Raw genomic sequence first — 22,961 nt, 5'->3', positions numbered from 1 at the left:
GGAGGTGCGGGTTCAATCCCTGGGTCAGGAAGATCCCCTATAGGAGGAAATGGCAATCTGCTCCAGTATTCTTGCCTGAGAATCTCCATAAACAGAGGAGCCTGGTGGGCTACAGTTCATGGGGTCAGAGAGAGTTGGACACAACTAAGCAACAGAGCACCCCGCAAGTCCTTAAAGGAAATACCTTCTGCCATGGACGGAACTGTATTCCCATTCTCCCCCACCCCCCCACCAAATTCATTTGTTGAAGCCCTAACCCTCAGCATGACTATATTTAGAGACGGTCTTTAGGAGGTAATTAAAGTTAAATGAGACCATAAAGAGGAGGCCTTAATCTAACAGAACTGCTGCCTCACAAGAAGAGAGACCAGAGTACGCACTCTCTCTCTGACATGCAAAGACATAGTGAGAAGGCGGCTGTCTGCAAGTCAAAAAGAGAGCCCTTACCAGAAACCCAAACTGCTGAACCTTGACCTGGGATTTCTAGTTTCCAGAACTATAAGCAAACAAATTTGCAATGTTTAAGCCACCCTGTCTATGTATTTGTTATGGCAGCCCAAGCTAACAAATACACCTTCCTAATTTTTTTCCCTTTCTAGTATCTAAATTTTAAAGCTCTCTCTTCTGCCTGATTCATAGAGTATGTCTGAACAACCTGAAAGATACATTAGACACTCAGGCCACGTATATAAAAAGTACACCTTGACAACTAACCGAGTAGAGGAGAAAAGTAATTGGTCAAGGCACTTCCTAATCAAGGAAATGAAATGGAATGGATGGCTTCTGTTTGCTTGCATTTACTTTTGAACTCTCGAAATTTCGTACTGTTTTCAATACAAACAGGAGTGCTCCTCAAGTGAACCAGATTTGGGTATTTTCAGCTGTGGTCAGCTTCTCTCTGCCTCCCACTAGGGCTTGGTGATGCAGAGGTAAACAAGGCTATAAATCAAATGCCATACTTTTAATACCTCAACGCATTGCACATTGATCTGGAACAGGGGTCAGTTCAAATCGTTTTTTAAGTGAACCTGTTCCCTTTCCCCTGAAGGGAAGCAATGGAAGCTAAAGACAGTGAATCACAAAGTTATATGAGATTCAGAAGTGTGACTGCTTGTGAAAACAGACAGAGGTGAGGTTTCTTTAGGTGAGATTCTTCAGTTGCTTATCAGGTAGGAATCAAGGATATTTAAAAACACACATCCTGGTGGCTAGTGCTAAATCTGAAATCTGGTGGGCAACTTTTCAAGAAATAAAAGCTACGAACAAAATGGCTTTAGTTCCATTCAGCCTGCTGTGGGAAATGGCTAATGGATAAACATTATTATGACTGGCAAGGCGAGCTGCCAATAAATAAGAAGAGCAGAGATTCAAACCACCATATATTAACGGCAACACTTCCTAAGCTTATTTCACTAATTCATCAAAGTAGGACATTATCTGAAGTGAAAAGAAAAATGAGGTTGGAGAGCACAGGGGAAGGAACTATTTAAAAGTAAAAGCTATGCTTCTTTCTCTATTGGTTAGTTATCTCTGCTTTGAGTAATTATGGTTTACTTCTACCATTTCCTGATACCACAGTTGGTTTTACTGAAGGCAATATTTTCCCCTTTTCAAATGACAAGCAGAGAACTACTTCTGGTAGGATAAATTTCCAATGTTTGTTTATGCCTTTCTTGTCTTTTTCCATTAGGAGAAAATGGCTGGACAGGAAGAAAGTGTGGAGTTCTGATATGCCACTCCTCAGAGGGATGGGGGGTCACATTTTCTTTTCACTTGTCATTTTTTTTTTTTCCCCTAGAACAATAACAACCTCAAGAGCTCTCTCTCATCTTTTCTTAATCTTCAAATCTTAATTCTCAACTGTTTCTTAGCATTTTAAACTAACTGTTCAAAATTTTGCAATCTTGTATCTTTTGGAATGGAGTGAAAATAACCCCATCATAAAAGAATTCATTTAATTGTACAGTTCAAATCAGTACAAAATTCAACAAATGAAGCCTTAAATTCTATTTCAGATAGGCTTTTTAGGGTAATGGGTAGTGTAACAGCTTTCAGTGTAATGTAACAGAGCACAGCTCTGGGGCTGGACTACCTGGGTTCGAATCCTATTTCCACCACTTACTAGCTGTGAAGATTTAGAAAAATTAATTTGATCTCTATTCCTCCATTTTATCATCTGTAAATGGAGAATAGTAGTTCTATGTCACAGGTTGTTGTACATGGTAAAGACAAAGCAATGGATGAATTTTAACTATCATTAAGATTATTTCAAAAAATATCCAAAAGGCATCATGTTAGTCTCCCTACTCTTTGTTAGGATCATTAAACAGTTATATGTAAAACCAAGTGGAGGCTCACCAGTCTTAGATCACATAAAACAAACCTCTTGATAATTAGGTAAGGAAAAAGGATAAGAAGGAAATCCTTTCTTCCGACATTAGCATTAACTGAGACTAAGATTTTACCAATAACCTAAGTATACACTTGACATTTACAGGTAAGACACTCTACTTAATCTTCCATGTTTCAACAAAGAATCCAATGAAAAACATAATGTAACAGCAGCTTATTCTAAAACATTGACATAACCTGAAACATTGCACTATGAGCAAAATACATACTTCTGAGGTGATCTGTTATCAACTTCAGCTTTCAGTCGCAAATTCTCCCTCACCAGGCCACCATTTTCCAATTTCAATTTTTTATTTGCCTTAAAAAAAAAGTGTTGAAAATAATTAAGCATATGTTAAAAACAAATGTGTAAAAATTATGACATGAGCCATCTGTATTTTTTAGAGCAACACTATGAGAAAACTGAATAGAGCATGTCTTCAGAAACTTAAAACCACCATTGGGAATGACTTGGGAAACTAAACATGATCACACATTTTAATCCAAATTCCCCAAGCACTTTGCAAATCTTCTATCCAGGGAAATAAACAGAGCTATGTTAGTTAGCTTAGAGTCGTTAAGGGACTAAACTAATGGCAAATTTTTTTTTTCCTTTTTCATATAACTGAATACTCTAAGCATGGTAACAATATACCACATGCAATTATTCACAAAACTAATGGTTAAGTATCTTGCATTATGAGATTGATTTTAAAAGTTTTTAGTGATAACATATCTAATATCATTAAACTACTTGCCTGCTTTCTTCAAAACGGTTTTCCCAAATGCTCTGGCTCACAACTTCTTGGATCAATATTTTCTAATAAGTATGGATTCTCTTTTGATTTTTTTTTAATCGCAAGTATGATTTCCTTCTTTGAGTTGCATGATACCTAAAAACTGCCTGACAAAATATTTATTGCTAGAAAATCTAGAGGGTCAATATTGATCCTGGGTAGCCCCAAAGTAGAGTGTCTGTTGTAGAATCTTCTTAGAAGTGACTTCTTTTAAATCTGCTAGTCACCGTGCTTCTGAATTCCAACAAAAAATAAGACTCCCTAGGCTAGGAACCAATCTCACTAACCTAGCAAGAGAAATTCATTGTCTGACTATTAACATTCAAAGTGTCAGAACAATTGTCAACAAAAAGGTTTAAACTAAGAAAATCTGAAAACAGATTTTAAAAATTGGACCAATAATTTCTAGAATTCTTGACTGTATTACTTGTCCATCCACACACAAATGCCCCAAAAGGGTGACAAGAGAAGCAGGACGAAGGACATTCTTTTCAACACTCAACCTCACTCTCTCAGATGTATCCAGGTTTGTTTTGGAGCCTGAGTACCTGCTTATCTTCATGGATGCAAACCAACCAGGACTGTGGAGAGTTAATTCTTTAAGTGACTGATAAACACCATTACTGCCCCTCTGAAGACATAGGAAAGGTAATATACTTCCTCATACACACACATGCTCGTGTGCACAGGCACACACACACACACACACACACACACACACACAATGAATTAAGCCCTCAAGCATAGCACTGTAAGAGGAGGCACTTAGTGAATGCTTTTTGATGATGAATGACAAGCTTAAATTAGAACCTCATTTGATTTCTTTTCCCCATCCCCCTTGACAAGGTCTCTCACCAGTCCTGAGGCTTTCTAAGATGCTCTTTATGGGCTGGCTAACCCTCAATTATCAGAGATATTTTCAAGTTCAGGAGAACTGGATGGGTAAAGTTACAAAGGGGAGAGTCCTGCCTATTTGTTGCACCTAAAAGAGTAGTAAAGACTTCAGCTAACTATTATACTTTGCAATCTCAACACTGGCTTCATAATGGTTCAAAACTTACTTGTCTTGGAAACATGAGGAAAAAAGTCCATTTCACTCAAACTAGGTAGTCCTTTATTCTGAATCTTCAGCATTCCTATATTTGTTTTATAATATGCTGTTATTTCGTATTTTGCATGCAAGTTTTGCCTCTGAAGTCCATTTTTTTTAGTTTATGTTCCAGTTTATTGCCTGCTGCTGCTAAGTCGCTTCAGTCGTGTCCGACTCTGTGCGACCCCATAGACGGCAGTCCACCAGGCTCCCCCGTCCCTGGGATTCTCCAGGCAAGAACACTGGAGTGGGTTGCCATTTCCTTCTCCAATGCATGAAAGTGAAAAGTGAAAGTGAAGTCGCTCAGTCGTGTCCGACTCTTAGCGACCCCATGGACTGCAGCCTACTAGGCTCCTCCATCCATGGGATTTTCCAGGCAAGAGTACTGCAGTGGGGTGCCATTGCCTTCTCCAAGTTTATTACCTAGTTCTACCTAATTCCTTCACTAGGTATTCAAAATGGGCTTTTCAAGTATCCCAAATAATTGTGAGGTCTCAAGGTAACTTTGGGTATTGAATTTAACATATGATCTTTAAAAGAACAAAGAAAAACTGTATTTTATGTACTTTCCTTTTACATACATCCCTTATACCACTCTCTTTTTTTTCTTATACCACTCTTATAAACTCAGAGTTTTCATACATATCTTCATGCTCTAAGAAGCATTTATTGCCAAATATTTTAATGAAATTCAATAATATAAAAGAAACCATACAGAACTTGCTGATAGTTCAAGAAGGACAGTTAATGAGGACATGGCTGATTGATAAACACTGACTTCTCAGCTACCTTTACTTTCCATGTCCTCTTCTCTTCTCAAACTAACATGGTAATGGTGGCCATTATAAACCAAAGGAACAACACACTTCCCCTAGACTTGTAGCAAACTCAGTGCAGTTACATCCATAGTTTCTTCTTCTCTTAAAGCACTATGTTCCCAACTTTGTCTCATCTTGGCCTTCCTGAGCCCAAATGGCATTTATTTTATACGTGGGTATGCAATTTGACTTAGTATTCACACTAAGTTGCAGATAATTCTCTGCTACTTAATCTTATTGAGGATCAGAGAGCTGGTATGTGGCAGCACATCTCTAAAATATGTAGAGCATTAATGATTTCAGGAGGTGGAATTCAGTAGTTCAGCACAGTAACAGTATTTTAAGAGAATGCAGATAGGTTGAATAGGGGGCTATGAACCTGGATACCACAAACCCATCTCTGTTCAGCACAACAGGCCTCCACTGTGGATAAACCTGAAGCCAAGACAAAAGGCTAGTCCCTCTGGCCAGCACAGCTCCACATCACTTCATTACCTCTAATGCTGATGCCATGGATTTCATCTCCTTTCCTAGACTGGAAAATCCTAGAGGTCTGCCCTTTTCACCTATGCTTTCTCTATCTTCTTGCATGGATGAAGAATAACTGAAAGAATTAAATTGTCTCTCAATATTCTTTTGCGTGGAGTAGTCTAAAGCCATCACTCACAGTTCTCTTGGAATTAGTAAGTCTTTAACTATTTATAATATTAAAACTTCAGAGAAAGGGAGTGCTAGAAAAAAGATGGTCCAAACCTTCCATTTTATAGGTAGAGAAATGGACAGGTCTGTCTTTATGCATACATGGCAGTTACTGACATAAGCTTTTTAAAAAAAGGAAGCCAAATCACAAAGAGGGGGAAATAAGAAATACATCCTTTAAACTGATGTCGTTCTTTCACAAGAAGATGTAAACTCATACAGAGGCACTACAAAGTCTCCAATTACAGTCACAAATAGAAGCACCTGATATTTCTTGGCAGCTAATAAGATTTAAGGAGAAAAAGTTTTCTTATTGTTTATAAATGCTCACCCAGGGATTTGTCCTTTCTCCCCAAATCATCTAAAGGATGACTCAAAATAGTATGGCTATTTATTCTTTTGAAGGTACTTAAAATACTACAGAATTTTAAACACAACCACAACTTACCTCTTTGAGCTTATCCACATCATCTTTCACTTTTTCATAGATTTCATTAGCTGTTCTAAGCCTTTTCTTCCACTCTGCTACAGTTTCTGGGTCAATTTTACTTGGATTATCTGCAACTAGAAGTTTATCTTCATTCTGGTTGCCCTGCATCAAGGTTAAAGGATCCAGAATAGTCTTGATCTGTGATTCCAAGCTGAGGTTTTTACTCTTAAGCTCGTCTACCTCTTTCTGCAGACAATCTATTTCATCCTGAAAAAGCATTGCACAGCCATCAGGTAGACATAGACACTAAATACATACACATGCTAGAGTGAAGTCAACGTGTTTTTAAAATTTACATAAAAAATCCTGTAGATACATAGATTCTTAATGCATCAGAATAACTTTGTAGACAGAAAGTCACATATAGCTGAAATTCTCAAAATGTATTTTGACTGATAAAAATTGGCACCTCTATTGCTTTTAATTCAATGATCATTCGTGATTTAAAAAAACAAAAATGTCAAATCTTTAATCCCATTTAAAATATTCAGTTAATTTACAATTTCAATAAAATGAAAAGTCACATGAATTCAACAAGGAAGTAGATTCCTCAGAAGAAAATTCTGAGGCATGTTTAATTCCTTTACTAAGGGGCATTTGGAGACTGCAATGGCAACCCACTCCAGTACTCTTGCCTGGAAAATCCCATGGACTGAAGAGCCTACTGGGCGCAGTCCATGGGGTCTCGAAGAGTCGGACACGACTGAGCGACTTCACTTTCACTTTTCACTTTCATGCATTGGAGAAAGAAATGGGAACCCACTCCAGTGTTCTTGCCTGAAGAATCCCAGGGACGGTGGAGTCTGGTGGGCTGCCGTTTATAGGGTCGCACAGAGTCGGACATGACTGAAGCGACTTAGCAGCAGTAGCAGCAAGGTGCATTTAAAAATACAGTTTTCATCAAGGTAATCTGTAGTTTTGGCTGACATCTCTCTTTTGCTTCATATAGAAGTAAAATATACGCCATGTCCTTTCACCTTCCACGTCAGAATAATACCTGTAATTTTGAACTTTTCTACATTCTAGCTCTTTAACTACCACTGTGACTATTTCAAATATTAGTTTTCCCCATGTAGAACCACCTTGAATCCAGCAATGAAACATTTGGGGCTAGAACTCTCTTCTGTGATACCATTTATTCATCTATAATGAATATTTCACATTAAACTAAAATTGTTAGGAATTCTGTTCTCAGAAAATAACTTCAACATGCCAGCAATCTCCTAAAGCATTAATTTGATTAGTATCTAAGTGTGATAAATATTCATTACATAAATAAGAATACATTTTAGTTTTAACACAGATAGAACTATTTACTATTTTAAATTATAATATGTTTTGAGTTAAATGCATTATAAAATGAGAAAAGAGCTTTACTCGTTTGAATAAATTAATGAATAAATAAATATAAACAAGAAAACACATATGAATGAACATTTATTCAGTCATTTATCTATGCCCTATTTTATTTCAAAAAAATTTTGAAGCAGCTGAACTGGTTTCCATTTATGTAGTGTAATTTAAAGATATTTTGTGTCAAAGGAAGAGAGCAATATTATCCCCCATTTAGTCAATATAAAATGACAGTTGGACTTAATGTTTATTCAAAAGTATATATATCCATTAGCATGAAGCTAATTTAGAAAAAAATTCCATCACCATGTCAAATCACCTACATGTCAAATCACATGCAGAAAACAACTGCATGATCTCACATATATGTGGAATCTAAAGAGTCAAACACACAGAAGCAGAGTTAAACAGTGGTTACCAAGAATGGAAGGTGGGGGAAATGGGGAGGTGGGAGAAACAGGAAGATGGTTAAAGGGGTACAGAGTTGCAGCTAGAGATAGTCTAGAGACCTCCTGTATAGCATGATGACTATAGGTAATAATACTGTACTATCTACTGGACACTGCTGAGTAGACTTCAGGTGCCCTCACCACACACACACACAGAAAAAGTAACTATGTGAGGAGATGGCTATGCTAATTAGTTTGACTGAAGTCATCACTTCACCATGTATATCAAAACATGTTTTACACCTTAAATATACATAATTTTTTAAAAACATGTTTTAAAAATTCAACAAACATTTAAAAAATGTTTTTTAAAACATGCAAAAAAAACAAAAAAAAAAGAATTAAAGCAATAGCATATCTCAAACCAAAATCTCTTTGTCGGTAGCTGACATAAGTATATTTTCTTTACCAGAACTTATCAGACTTATAATTAGCAGAGAATTTACAGGTAGACACAAAGACAGAATGAAGGTTACAGTACTTGTTTGCATTCATAACGCCTCATGGGGTTGGAAGACTGACTTCTACATGAGAGTTTCCTTTATCTCCCAACTTCTTGAGGGAGCAACTTAAAAAATGATGTTTCTGTTGAGCACAAGTTTAAAATTAAAAGCAAGAAAAAGAGGAAATGTTTCCATCTGTTTCCCTATTTGAAACAGGAAAGGAAAAAAGAATTTATCAAATAAGATATTTTTAAACTGGCATTTAACGTAAGATTTCACTGGATACTTACTCTAAGAAGTCCAGACTGATAGCTCAGTTTTACCTAGAATTTAATGCTGTCATCATTTAACATTTACTTAGTATTTACCTCATATTCTTTGTGGAGTAATTCAAGTCTGGTTTTCCGAAGATGCTTCCTGACTGTATGGCTTAGTATAGGTTCACTTTCACTTGTTCCTCCTATAGGACAAAAAAAAAAATCTAACCTTTCTATGTAGACTCTAGCTTAATTTCTATCCTTTTTCTTACATCCTCTTTGTGCTGCCATCCTTTTCTGTACTTCAATTCTGAGAAAAAATAAGTAACACCATCAGAAATACTTTCAGTAAAATATCATGTTATGTTTACTTACCTGTGTATCTTATTAAACTCAATGAAGACAAAGGCTATATTTATTAACTCATTTGAACTACTGCAAATTTTGAATACCAGACAACTGTTAATAATAAAATCAGTGATTACATCTAACCAATAAGCTGTATAATTAAAATATTATTTGTTGTATAAATCAATATTATATAATTATTAAATATATTATCTTATATGTCACATATATGATATACATATTATAATATATATTATTATAGCTAATGTATTCAAATATATATAGTTACTAGTAACACAACTGAAAAGATGAATGTGTCTTTTCACTGATTCTAACAACCCAGTTACAATGGATTATAAATCACAGCATTAATTGTATGCCCACAGTAACTCACATATACACACTCAAAATGTATTCTTTCTGAGAGCTCTTCACTTATTCTGTGGTTACGTTCTTTGTACTTCTTAGCATCATGATAACAAAGGCATTTACAAACGTTCTTTTTCACAGGACTCCATCCAAATGCAAGGATGGATAAACCATTTTACTTCAGAGAATTTATGAAATATCACTTAGATACAAATGAATGAAGAAAGAAGGGATGTGAAAAGAAGCTGGGAAAAAAAACATTTAAATTATTTTAATCAACAAAGCTCATAGTCTGCAAGGAAAGACCTGACTCCTAGTAAAGATCAGTGCAGATAAAAAAGCAGAGGCTGAGAGACTGACACTCCAGTTTGCAGCACAGCACAGAAATATTCCTCTATAAGACTTCACCCAGGTACCCAAGAGAGAAACCTTGGAGCCACCTCTGATTCCCTTTCAGATTGCTTAGTTTCAAAGTTCCAATGGTTCTTCTTTTGTTCTAGCATATATATCTTCCTTTCTATTATAAAAACTTTATACAAGTCCATTTTCCCTAATTTTGGACTATTACAAAGACAAAAGGTTTTTTTCCCAATGATTCATGCTATCATCAATTCACTTTCAATTTTTCCTAAAGCAGAAACAAATAAAAATCATTTTAGCAATCTAAAAGAAATAACACTATAAAAGCTCTTTAAATGTTTCATTTTCCAAGAATCTTCCAGTTCAAGTTTTATTCCTACCACCTTCCCCACCCCACTTTACCTACATGACTGTAGCACTGAATGTTCTTTTTCATACCCTTAATCCAGACTCACATTCTCCCTCACCTGGGCAAGAGTCTGACCTACTCATGTCCTGATTCTCCCCTGAAGCCCAAACTATGTATCACCACCTGAGTAATATTCCTAGTACACACTTTGGCTTATGCCATTCCCCTGCTCAAAACCATCATGCCCACTTACCCTTCTCACCCATACAGCAACTCCCTGATTCAGTCTGTCACTCGAGATGCTCTGCGCTGAAGTCTTAATTTACCTTTTCAGTCTTATTTCAACAGTCAGACCCAACTAGACTTTCCTGTTTCCCAACTGCAGTGAATGCTGCTCCCTCTACAAGAAATGGCCTCTCTCACCTTTACCAACTGAAAATTTATCTATCCTTAAATCTTAGAGGCCACGGCTTCATGAATCCCTTCTCCATGTTCCTAGCTGAGCTAGCTTGTTTGAACTCTGTGGGCCTTTTTGTTTGTCTGCTTTTTAAACTGTTGGCTGCAATATGGACAGCCTCTACCAGAATCAAAGTTCCAGAAGGCTCTGTGATTTCTCACAGTGCTTCATGCTCCTCAGTTGCTCCACTTATATAGATTATGCCAAATGACCAATCCACCCAGTATGATACTGGCAAAATAACACCACCAAAAGTTGTCCATTTCAGTTTTCCTCCAGACAGACACTATTTAAACACTTTTAAATCAGTTTCTATGTGTTTTTACAATAGACCCTTACCAATAATTTCTTTGCAAGGATTTTCAGGAGTGATGGGGACTCTGCAGGCTGGACATTGGCTATTATTCTTCAACCACAAGTCGATACAAACCGAACAAAACACATGGTTGTTGATGCATATGACAGGCTGGCGTACCTTTGAAAAAGGAAACACTACTTTTAGTACAGGGCAACAGTCATAACCAGAATCTCAACAGGTTTAGCTTAGAGCAAACAAATCACTGCTCTAGAGTACAGCAGCAGGTGCTTTAAGAAGCCATATCTAGTATTCATAAAAACTGCTTCTGCTACCACACTGTTTCTTACACACGTGTGACAGTTACTAGCTTACATATCTGGTCATAGAGATGGAAACTTTTGATACATTAAGAAATGGTTTTATTTTGTTCCAAATCACACTTACTGCCAAAGAGAAAATGCATTTTGTTCCACTAAGGCTGGGGCAATTTTTCTTCAACTGTTCTAGTCAAGGATTATAAAATGTCAGGTCTAGAAGGTTCTTTGAAGATTATTTAGTCCAGTCATCCATATAATGCTTGAAATCCTTCCCTCAATTCATTCCACTATATTACAGAGCAATAGCAATCAACAATTTAGCACTGACGTCTTACAAGAATGCCCTCAAAACCAGAGGCACGAAAGTTAAAACAACCCTAAAAGACAGGACATACACTCAAGTGGTTTACAATCTAAATAGCAAACAATGCTGACAGAAATACTGACGTACATCAAATAAATCAATCTTTGACTCAATGTAATCAAGTACAAATACTTTACATTTATATTGTCTTATATTTTACAATGAGTTTCCCATGCATATCCTCTCTCTCTAATCCTGAAAGATAAACAGTAAATATACTTTACAAATAAGGAAACCAAGGTGAAGAGATCAGGTGGCTTGCTCGGGGTTAACAATGTATGTGTTTTGTTTTGGCTGTGTGTAGCTGTTGTATCAGAGAGAAAATAGAAAAAGCTGATTTAGTTTTCTACCTGACTTTATACGTTAGTTTACATATTTCTTATAAATTTGTATTTATCTCCTCTTTTAGAATGGAAACTCTGGAAGAGCAATAACTTCCTTCATATCATTCACTTCTGAATCTCTGGTACCTAGGGACAGCCTAGTACACAGTAGGTACTCAATAAAGGTTTGTTGAATAAAGTAATTGCTATTAAGACACTATTTAAAATTCCACATATTGGGGAACTTGCCAGAGGGAATAATGACTGAATATTCTTCAAACAGCATAAATGTAACAAGATAAAACAAAAATAGAAAAGGACACAGAAGGCTTTCACTTTATTTATGTGGTATTTTTAACATGGGACTCAAAATACTTTATAGCCATTTTCAGTATTTTGTTCTAATAATAAAAACACTACCACTGTAGAGTCCTTCTGCATTAGGGACAAGAAGATCAAGGAAAAGTGGAATGAGTAGAGGGGGAATGAAAGGCAGAACCACCACAAACCACTTTTCACAAACATCGATGTTGCTCTATATCTGCCTCAGAAGGATACTGAGTATCTTGCTCACTAATTTGAAAGGGGTCCCAACTCTCAAAGAAATCACAAATGTACAACAATCCATGCCAGGCAGGCAGTCATTTTAAGTCTCCCTGCAAAGAGCTCTCTGGGTTTAGTTTGGCTTTCCAAACATTCAGATGCTCCCTTGATTATGAACACTAACAGAAGAAAACTAAACAGAGAATAAAACTCTGCACAGATTTAGACTTCCTCTTGGAGAAATACCAATTCTAATTCATTGAGTTCAACTGATTTGATAGGGCTAATTAAAACACAGACAGACAGACTTTCAAACACAGTAAGACCATGAAGCACAGCACTCCTTCCCAAGCGCTCCTACCAACAACAAGGAATGAGGGCTCATCTGGGAGGTACTCCTGGTCAGAGTCTCAAGAGGCAGACAAACCTGAACTCTCTTTGAAGGTTAGTTTTTTCTAAAAATTCATCTGTTTCTGAAGTCCAGACCATAATACATTCACGGGTGTTTTAATCTTATCCCTAAGTCAGAAAATGTTTTCAGAACAAAAAATTCTCAATGAAAGTACCAGGAAGATACTACTCTGCCTATCCGGTAGCTTCCCCAAACACAGGCACACAGACACGCACTCACAAGCACATACTCCATGTTCCTAGAAGGCTCCTGGCAGGATGTGTACCCCCAAATTAAGATGGCTGGTTAACAGTTATCTCCTTGGACTTTTAGGGCAGTGAATTTATTTCTGGTTTTAGTCATTAATTCATCTGAAAATGAATGAAAGTCAATGCTCAAAACATAAAACCGTGCATATTAAGGGGATTCAAAACACTCTTCCGCTCCGTATAGGCTTCCCTCATTAGAAGCACATATCTAATTGGCATTTTCTAAGTAAATGCTCTCGTAACAGCCGGGGCTGGACCCCGGCTAACAAAGATTAAATATCCAAACTAAAAACTTCCCTGGTAGCTCAGCTGGTAAAGAATCCACCTGTAATGCAGGAGACCCTGGTTTGATTCCTAGGTCGGGAAGATCTGTTGGAGAAGGGATAGGCTACCCACTCCAGTATTCTTAGGCTCCCCTGGTGGCTCAGCTGGTAAAGAATCTGCCTGCAGTGTGGGAGACTTGGGTTCAGTCCCTGGATTGGGAAGATCCCCTGGAGAAGGAAACAGCTACCCACTCCAGTATTCTGGCCTGGAAAATCCACGGACAGAGGAGCCTAGAAGGCTACAGTCCATGGGTCGCAAAGAGTCAAGACACCACTGAGCAACTTTCACTGCAAAAAAGAAGGCCTCACACGTGGTGGAAATCAAGAATTCTGCTTTGGTCTATTAAGTTTGTGACACCAACCTGGCTTTTAAATGGACAAGGCAAGGTCTGAGGATCACTGGCATAAAAGATGGCATTTAAAGTCACAGGACTGGAGAAGATCCCCTGCATGGGCAGAACAGTATACATTCCAGCACACAGAGGAAGAGGAGGAGCAACTGGCAAAGGGAAATGAGGAGGAGGGACTGTGCTGGAGGACGGGAGAACATGGTGTTACACAGGAAGTTTTTCAAGAGTGGTCACTCATGTCAAATGTTGAAGAGAGACTGAATTTGATGTGGACAGAGAAGTGACTACAAGATTTAACTGCATGGAAGTCACTGTGGTCTGTAATTGACAAGCACTGTTTCCAGTGAATATTGGCACTGAGATGGAAACTTGATTCGAGAGTGCAAGACAAGGAAAAGTGAAGAAATGAAGACAGAGACTACAGGCAGGTCATCTTTCATGTTTTGCTGTAAAGGAGAGAGCACAACATGTGGCCACGGAAAGGAATGATAATGCGAATGGTATGGTAAAAAAGCAGATATTAGTTAATGATAGAGGAAGACAGGGAGGGATCAGAGCCCTAGATAGCAACGTTGCTAAGCAGTCAAGAGGGGAATGAGATCCAAAGCACAAGCAGGCAGATTGTGGCTCATATGGAGTGAGGAGCTATCTTCCAATTTAACAAAAGGGAAGAAAACCAAGGCTATAAGAACAGACACAGAGGATGGAAGATCTGTTGATAGAAAGATGGGAGAACTCATGTTCCAACTACTTTTATTTTGTCTATCAAATAGGAGGTGAGATTACCAGCTGTAAGTCGGAAGCAGGGAGGAATATCAACTGGAGAAAATAGATTAAAGCAATTATTTTGAAAGATAAGAAAGTACATTTACTAGGGTCATGTATGGAGCAGGATGGTCAAACACCGTTGAGTCTGTGAGTGGCAACGATGACATGAAAAGGCTGAAGTAACACTGGAGGAGTCGGTGTGATGAGAAGAGGAGCGGAAAGTGAGCCGCTCACAATCAGATTACAGGAGGTGGCATAGCTGCTTTCCCTAAAGTTTTGTCCTGGGATACCTTATCTGACAAAGTTCTATTTTCTCTCAATCTCATGTATTACATAGTGTTAACATCTTTTCTACAGTAATAGTTCCTGAGAAGCCTCTGTAACTGGATCTCAGTAAGTGGCAGAGCTTAGGCTTCAAAAGAAACCTGGGGCAGACTCCAGCTCTACTACCTATTGAGCTGTTTGACTTTGGATTAGCCCGTTAGTTAAAACAATGGCATCAGTTTCCGGTTCTGAGATATATGGTTTAACCTAGTACACTTTTCATTCAGCTGTTGTTTAAGATTTAATAATATAAAGATGTAAGCACTGAGACTTCCACTTAGCAATTCCTCAAGAGAAAAGAAAGAAAAGGAAAAGAAAAGAAAAAAGGGTGGGGGCAGGGAGACAAGGACTATATTCACATGCCCAGGAGCCAACTGCATGTTGGGATCTTAAAGCTGCCCCAACCATAGTATGCCCAAAGATAAGCCCAGCCTCCACACATTCACCCCGCTCCTGTACTCTCTCTTGTCTAAGTTAATGGCATCTCCACCTCATCCCTTGGTCTAGAATACTCAGAGTTCTCTGACTCACCCTTTTTACTCACCTTCACCATCCAATCTGGCACCAAATTCTGTTATCATGTATCAGTTTAAAAAGCCAGGGATTTTAAGATATATCCATATCTTATGTATCACCAGGAAAAAAGGATGAAAAATTTAAGACACTGGAGTGGGTAGCCTTTCCCTTCTCCAGGGGATCTTCCCAAAACAGGGATCAAACCCAGGTCTCCCACATCACAAACAGATTCTTTACCAGCTGAGCCACACAGGAAGCCCTGTAAGATGCCATGGCTTATAAAATACAACAAGACTCCAGAGATGGTATAATGTGGGGGAAAAAGTATATCCCCAAATAGTCGAAATGTGGCAAACCTACCACTAAATGTTCTTTTACTTACCATCTATCCCTTCTTTTTCTATCTTCAACTCAGTGAGTTCAGGTTCCCCTTCTCTTACCCCAGCTACTGCAATGACCTCTTCCAAGCATCCTTGCTGTCACATGTTCACTCCTGTCCACCTTTCACACTGATGCCAGAGCCACCCAGCTACAATACGGAGCACTGCTCTCCTGCAAAACAACTTTTTCCCCCTACTCACAGTTTTGAGTACCGCATCCAAAGAATAATGCAATCTGCTTCTTAAATGGCCATTTCCTTTAATCCATTTCAATACTGGACAAAACCAATACTTCAACCACATAGATATACACCTGATGTTCATCAAAAAGAATATGAAGAACACAGACTTATTATTTACTGGGCTCTCATTTTTTAGTTTGATATGTTCTGCTGGCCTGCAACTTGCCCAATCAAAATAAAATCCTTCCCATCTTTTGAGATGAAAATCAAAGTTTACCTCTTCTGTAAGACCTTCAGTAATCTTTTTTTTAGAATTAATTGGATCTTTATTGAATTCTCATAAGCGCATTTCTTATGCAATGATTTAATGTTCACTGGACTTGGAAAATTATCTATATCCTGCTTTCCCTATTTGATTTTAGGCTCCCAGGGGGCAGGGGCACTGTCCTGCTCATCTTAGTCTCCACCACCAACAACTTATACAATGCACACTCTAATATTAACATAAGTGAATTTTGATGTATTAAAATGAAAGGCTGAGATAATGCTCCTAAAAACATCCAAGAAGCAAAAGGTCAATGGCCACTGCCAAATTTTGAAAAAGTGTAAGTTTAACCTTTTCATTTAATTTGCCAAAATGATACCGAAGAACAACCGCAGGCAGACTACTTGGCTGTCAGCTGAAAGCCGCTGGCAGTGTCACCCAAAGGAGACTCGTCGGCACTGTTAATACCTGGTATTATGGCCACCATTGTGCTGGATTTTGAAACAGCTCACTACTTTATTTCTTTGGACCATGTACTTATCAGATGAAGATTTCTAGACAATGGTTTAAATTTACTTAGGAGAACAGGAACTGATAAATGAGAAGGAACTCCTAGAACAAATTACTTGTTATTTATTTGACCATAAACTACAGAAACAAAATACAAAGAATGTAGCCCTCCCTCAACTCCTGTCCACCCATCTCCTCTACTCAGATCCTGCTATATATAACAGCAAAACACACACACAAATAATTTCCTTTAATAAGATCTTCTCAAGATATGAAATAGTCATAATTTGCCTATATTATTAGACTTTTTATTCTATTTACTCTCAAATGAGATCTGTGGCATTAACATAGTAAGCACCCTTATGAAAAAAACATGCAAGACAACAATGGCAAAGATAAGTGGCATGTACAATTCCAAACTCATCTGGAGTAAGGATGCTGAAGTGATATCCCAGGGTAATGCCCAGTGAAGCTGGTGAGGAGGAGGAAGAAGAGAAAGAGAAGATGAAGGAATGTGTGAAAAGAAGGCTCTTCTCTCACTGGAATGGGCCTGAGGAGGCAGTCCTAGGTACAAGAAATATTAGCCCAATAATATATAATTCTACTACATAGTGTCTTTTATCTGAAGATGTTTCAGTTTTGAGAGACTTTACCACCAAAAATCCCTTTCTTAAAAAGCAAATATCTGGAAGGAGTCAGACCTAAAGGTGCTGTCCATTACTATCTATCCTGTGCTTAGTCACTCAGTTGTGTCTGGCTCTTTGTGCCTCTGTGGACTGTGGTCCACAAGGCTCCCTGTCCATGGGATTCTCCAGCTAAGAACACTGGAGTGGGTTGCCATGCCCTCCTCCAGGTCATATTCCCGACCGGCAGACTGAACCCAGGCCTTCTGCACTGCAGGCAGATTCTTCACTGTCTGAGCCACCGGGGAAGTCCAAAATCTATCCTAGACTTCCCTAACAGGAGTTACACAAGGGTTTAGGGCAGGGTTTGTCAATTTTGGCACTACTGACATTTTGGAACAAAAATTTTTGTGTTGTAGAAGGCTGTCCTATATATTATGGAATGTTTAGCTAGAAGCACCCTGAGGCTCTGTCTACTAGATGTGAGTAGCACTGCTCTGAAGACAATCAGAAATATTTCTCAGTTCACTTCAATTCAGTCGCTCAGTTGTGTCCAACTCTTTGTGACCCCATGAATCACAGCATGCCAGGCCTCCCTGTCCATCACCAACTCCCGGAGTTCACCCAAACTCCTGTGCATCGAGTCAGTGATGCCATCCAGCCATCTCATCCTCAGTCGCCCCCTTCTCCTCCTGCCCTCAATCCCTCCCATCATCAGGGTCTTTTCCAATGAGTCAACTCTTTGCACGAGGTGGCCAAAGTATTGGAGTTTCAGCCTCAGCATCAGTCCTTCCAAAGAACACCCAGGACTGGTCTCCTTTAGGATGGACTGGTTGGATCTCCTTGCAGTCCAAGGGACTCTCAAGAGTCTCTTCCAACACCACAGTTCAAAAGCATCAATTCTTTGGTGCTCAGCTTTCTTCACAGTCCAACTCTCACATCCATACGTGACCACAGGAAAAACCATAGCCTTGACTAGACGGACCTTTGTTGGCAAAGTAATATCTCTGCTTTTCAATATGTTATCTAGGTTGGTCATAACTCTCCTTCCAAGGAGTAAGTGTCTTTTAATTTCATGGCTGCAATCACCATCTGCAGTGATTTTGGAGCCCCCCCAAAATAAAGTCTGACACTGTTTCCACTGTTTCCCCATCTATTTCTCATGAAGTGATGGGACCGGATGCCATGATCTTCGTTTTCTGAATGTTGAGCTTTAAGCCAACATTTTTTACTCTCCTCTTTCACTTTCATCAAAAGGCTTTTTAGTTCCTCTTCACTTTCTGCCATAAGGGTGGTGTCATCTGCATATCTGAGGTTATTGATACTTCTCCAGGCAATCTTGATTCCAGCTTGTGTTTCTTCCACCCCAGCGTTTCTCATGATGTACTCTGCTATGTAAGTTAAATAAGCACGGTGACAATATACAGCCTTGACGTACTCCTTTTCCTATTTGGAACCAGTCTGTTGTTCCATGTCCAGTTCTAACTGTTGCTTCCTGACCTGCATACAGGTTTCTCAAGAGGCAGGTCAGGTGGTCTGAGATTCCCATCTCTTTCAGAATTTTCCACAGTTTATTGTGATCCACACAACAAAATGCACTTCCATCCTATTGAGAATTGCTGGTCTGGGAAATGTACACGAATTTCCCTAACAATCTAATGGGGTTGATAGTATCAAATTAATTTGCAGCCAGTGGAAACTGAGACTCAAGGAAATAAATACGTGTTCTAAGTGGCAGAGCCAGCATTCGACCACCATTAAACATGCAAATTGAGTGCTCTTTCAATTAAGAAACAGATCTTTCTTCCTGAGAGCAAGTTTAGTAAACAATAATCAGGGAGTAAGAAATAGAGGAAATACACCTGAAAGAATCAAGACACTGGGATCAGCAGGGATTGCAGAAAAGAGATACTGTATTAATGGAGGTGATGCAAGGGAAAAGGCTGTAGATAAACTTTACCAACTGGTCTGGCAAATACATTTAAAATCAGTTTCTCTGCTCTTCAGTCACCTTTACTGGAGACTAGAGCTAACCTTTCTTTTCCCTTCTCTTGCACCAATATCAAAACTTCACGGGTTTCACTAGAGGAGACCTACTACAGAAAGACTGAAGAACAAAGCTGAGGGATAAATGACTGTAGGAAGAGCCTACCTTCTCAACCTTACAAATTTGGCAATTTTTAAAAACAAAATTCCTGGATTGCTCTTGCTATGTTGCAAGAAATCTTTGGCTCTGGGCCAGAATTTAGGACTAGAACTTTAAAACTGTGTGATCCTGAGAACTAAGCTACTTAATGCCTATTGGTCTGGGTCTCCAATTCTGTCTGGGTTAGAAAGAAAGCTAATACACCTCCCCTCTCCCACCTTTATCCCTACCTAGAAGGCTTTCAGGATAAACTGGAATCTTATTTGTGAAGTAAATTATATGCCAGCTATTATATGCCAAACTTGAAAATTACCAGAATATATCAACACTTTTTTGAATTAATTTTTATTATACTCTATGTGAAAACACACTATTGTTATACTTTTCTGAAAGTGTCTGCATTCTTGAAGCTTATTTTAATCTAGATAAGGGAGAAAAAGCAACACTTTTACTCCACATGGCTTTTTTTCAAAGCAAATTCTTGTGATGATTATGTACAAGGCTGGTTCTTAAATCCACTCTTGGGAGCTGAGGGGCAATCAAGACTCAAACAGGGATTCAATGTACTGAGGAGGATGGCTCTCTGGCCAATCGACAGCCCTTGATGAGCACTGATTAATGAATTTAGTCAACCGAGAGTTAGGGCGCTAGGTTGCTAAGGTGTTACCTCTGGCCCTAGAGGTAACACCTAGCCCTACCTCTTTTCAACCTTTTAAATCAATGATGTGTGTAGAAAGCAAAGCAAGAAGTCCTCCCTGAAAGAAGGGTTCTTTCCCATAGTATTCCCAGTGGAAAACAGTCTATCCTACGACTGGACACATTGTAAGAAAGCTAATTTCATTTCTGATTATTTCAGCCAGAAAGTTTCCATTTATATTAAGTATAAATCTTAATATTGTAGAGCTACACAAAGTTTGATTCCCTTCCAAATGGAAATACTTTTAATTAATGAGTTGCTATCATGTCTGTTCACTCCAACACTATTCTGTTCCATCTATATTCCAATCTCAATTTCAAATCCTTTCCAAATGATTTCAAATACTTCAGTTTATGTATATTTATCTTAAAGGGTGGTACCCGAATTTGGATTCATTCTCAAGTGAGAAATAATTGGATATGCTATATCACTGTTAAACGGTATTAGAAGTCTAGTCGCTTGCCACTTCTCTTGAGAATCTCCTTTGTCCTTTGATTAAAACCAACTGCATTCCACATTTGGCTGTCACTCATGGCAAAACGCAGAGTTGGTCAATAAAACTATTACGTGCAACAGTTTCTTTTCACAGCTTGAATCCTAATTGAAGAGATAAAAGCCTGGATTACCTAGAGATAAACTGGTCTGTAGAATTCTGGCTGCAGTACCAAAATGTCACTTAAATATCCTGGGCTGGGTCATTTCAGCTTGCTGGCCTACTAGCCCAAGGCACGGGAAAAAATTACAGCGGAATAGGCCAGAAAGTGTTATATATGAACTGTCTCACAGGGTGTGCACTTCACCTCTCCAGGTGACACAGAGCTCTTACAATATTGGCAACACTGCTAAACACTGAACAGAGATAATCCACCTTTAAGACTGAGGTACAGTTGGGGGTGGCAAATGCAAAATGTTTAAACTTTTCAATTTTAAGTACATTTGTATTGAAAAGACAAAGCATTAACCACATACATATTTGGGCTATCTCGACTACTGCTCCCCACCATTCTTCACCTTCACCCCCATTCCAAGCAGCAACTATCTCTTCAAATTCTCTCCCACCCCTAATTTCCTTAAGTAATATGCATCTTTTTTTTTTTTTAACAGTAACTCTTCGGGATAATGGCCCCTGATTCTGTTGAAAAATAAAAAATGAAGACCTGTTAACTCTGTAAGGGACAAATGGCGAGAGCAGCAAAAGATGAGGCCTAGCCAGGAAGGGCTTGAAGGCAGACTCCAGAGGTGGCCAGAAATGTGTGCGTCAGGGAGATGAAAGACTGTCTCCAGCACCCCATAAATACTGGTGTGGAGGGGAGGCCGAGTAGCACAGGCAGATCAGATTTGCTTTAACTACACAAAAGGCAAAAGAGTATGGAACCAACAAAAAATCACTGGATGTACTGTGGCAACTTCCAGAACAAACAGGTCCTACTCTTCTGGAAATGTAAATCTTCATCAATTGAGTGTACTGGCCTCAGGAAGCAACTGGGAGGAGCAGTGACTGAAAAAGTTGGTTTCCTCATTTTTGAGGGTTTGTCTGCCTCAGTGCCTGTAACAAAGGTTAACATTTCTTAAATGATAAGTGTCAAGATTCACACTATGTCTGTATGTGCTTAGTCACTCAATCATGTTAGACTCTCTGCGACCCCATGGACTGCAGCCTGCCAGGCTCCTCTGTCCATGGAGATTCTCCAGGCAAGAATATTGGTTGTTATGCCCTTCTTCAGGGGATCTTTCCAACTCAGGGACTGAACCCAGGTCTTCTGCATTGCAGGTGGATTCTTTACTGTCTGAGCCACCAGGGAAGCCCTAATACTATTATCATTCCCACTGTACAGATAAGGAAACTGCTCTTAGGGACATTAAGTAACTTGTATAAGTTAAGTAACTTGTATAGAATTAGTTAAGTGGAAGACCTGGATTAGAACTTAGTCTGAATACAGTACTCGGGGCTGTCAACCAATTGTGCCTTTTTGTCTCCATAGTAGACATGAGAAAATGTCTATTTACAAATCATTAACCTTTTGCAATATTGCATAGGAACCTGGAATGTCAGGTCCATGAATCAAGGCAAATTGGAAGTGGTCAAACAAGAGATGGCAAGAGTGAATGTCGACATTCTAGGAATCAGCGAACTGAAATGGACTGGAATGGGTGAATTTAACTCAGATGACCATAATATCTACCACTGTGGGCAGGAATCCCTCAGAAGAAATGGAGTAGCCATCATGATCAACAAAAGAGTCCGAAATGCAGTACTTGGATGCAATCTCAAAAACGACAGAATGATCTCTGTTCGCTTCCAAGGCAAACCATTCAATATCACAGTAATCCAAGTCTATGCCCCAACCAGTAACGCTGAAGAAGCTGAGGTTGAACGGTTCTATGAAGATCTACAAGACTGTTTAGAACTAACACCCAAAAAAGATGTCCTTTTCATTATAAGGGACTGGAATGCAAAAGTAGGAAGTCAAGAAACACCTGGAGTAACAGGCAAATTTGGCCTTGGAATACGGAATGAAGCAGGGCGAAGACTAATAGAGTTTTGCCAAGAAAATGCACTGGTCATAACAAACACCCTCTTCCAACAACACAAGAGAAGACTCTATACATGGACATCACCAGATGGTCAACACCAAAATCAGACTGATTATATTCTTTGCAGCCAAAGATGGAGAAGCTCTATACAGTCAGCAAAAACAAGA

The 22,961-nt window shown here is 38.7% G+C and overlaps 1 protein-coding gene across 1 annotated transcript in view; it reads right to left on the bottom strand.

The window, feature by feature from the left end:
• The window catches only part of RNF219 (ring finger protein 219), a 54,437-nt gene that overhangs the window by 18,034 nt on the left and 13,442 nt on the right, over nucleotides 1-22,961 (bottom strand). Inside the window, exons 6-10 of the mRNA XM_010855137.1 lie at nucleotides 21,689-21,805; nucleotides 11,010-11,198; nucleotides 8,899-8,990; nucleotides 6,244-6,492; nucleotides 2,622-2,710 (exon numbers count right to left, since the gene is read on the bottom strand). Coding sequence (XP_010853439.1) covers nucleotides 2,622-2,710; nucleotides 6,244-6,492; nucleotides 8,899-8,990; nucleotides 11,010-11,198; nucleotides 21,689-21,805 — 736 coding nt within the window. The remainder of the gene's footprint in view (nucleotides 1-2,621; nucleotides 2,711-6,243; nucleotides 6,493-8,898; nucleotides 8,991-11,009; nucleotides 11,199-21,688; nucleotides 21,806-22,961) is intronic.

Source organism: Bison bison, unplaced genomic scaffold (genome assembly GCF_000754665.1).
Source record: "Bison bison bison isolate TAMUID 2011002044 unplaced genomic scaffold, Bison_UMD1.0 scf7180017864354, whole genome shotgun sequence".
NCBI classification, from domain to species: domain Eukaryota; kingdom Metazoa; phylum Chordata; class Mammalia; order Artiodactyla; family Bovidae; genus Bison; species Bison bison.
This window is presented reverse-complemented; position numbering and strand designations above follow the sequence as displayed.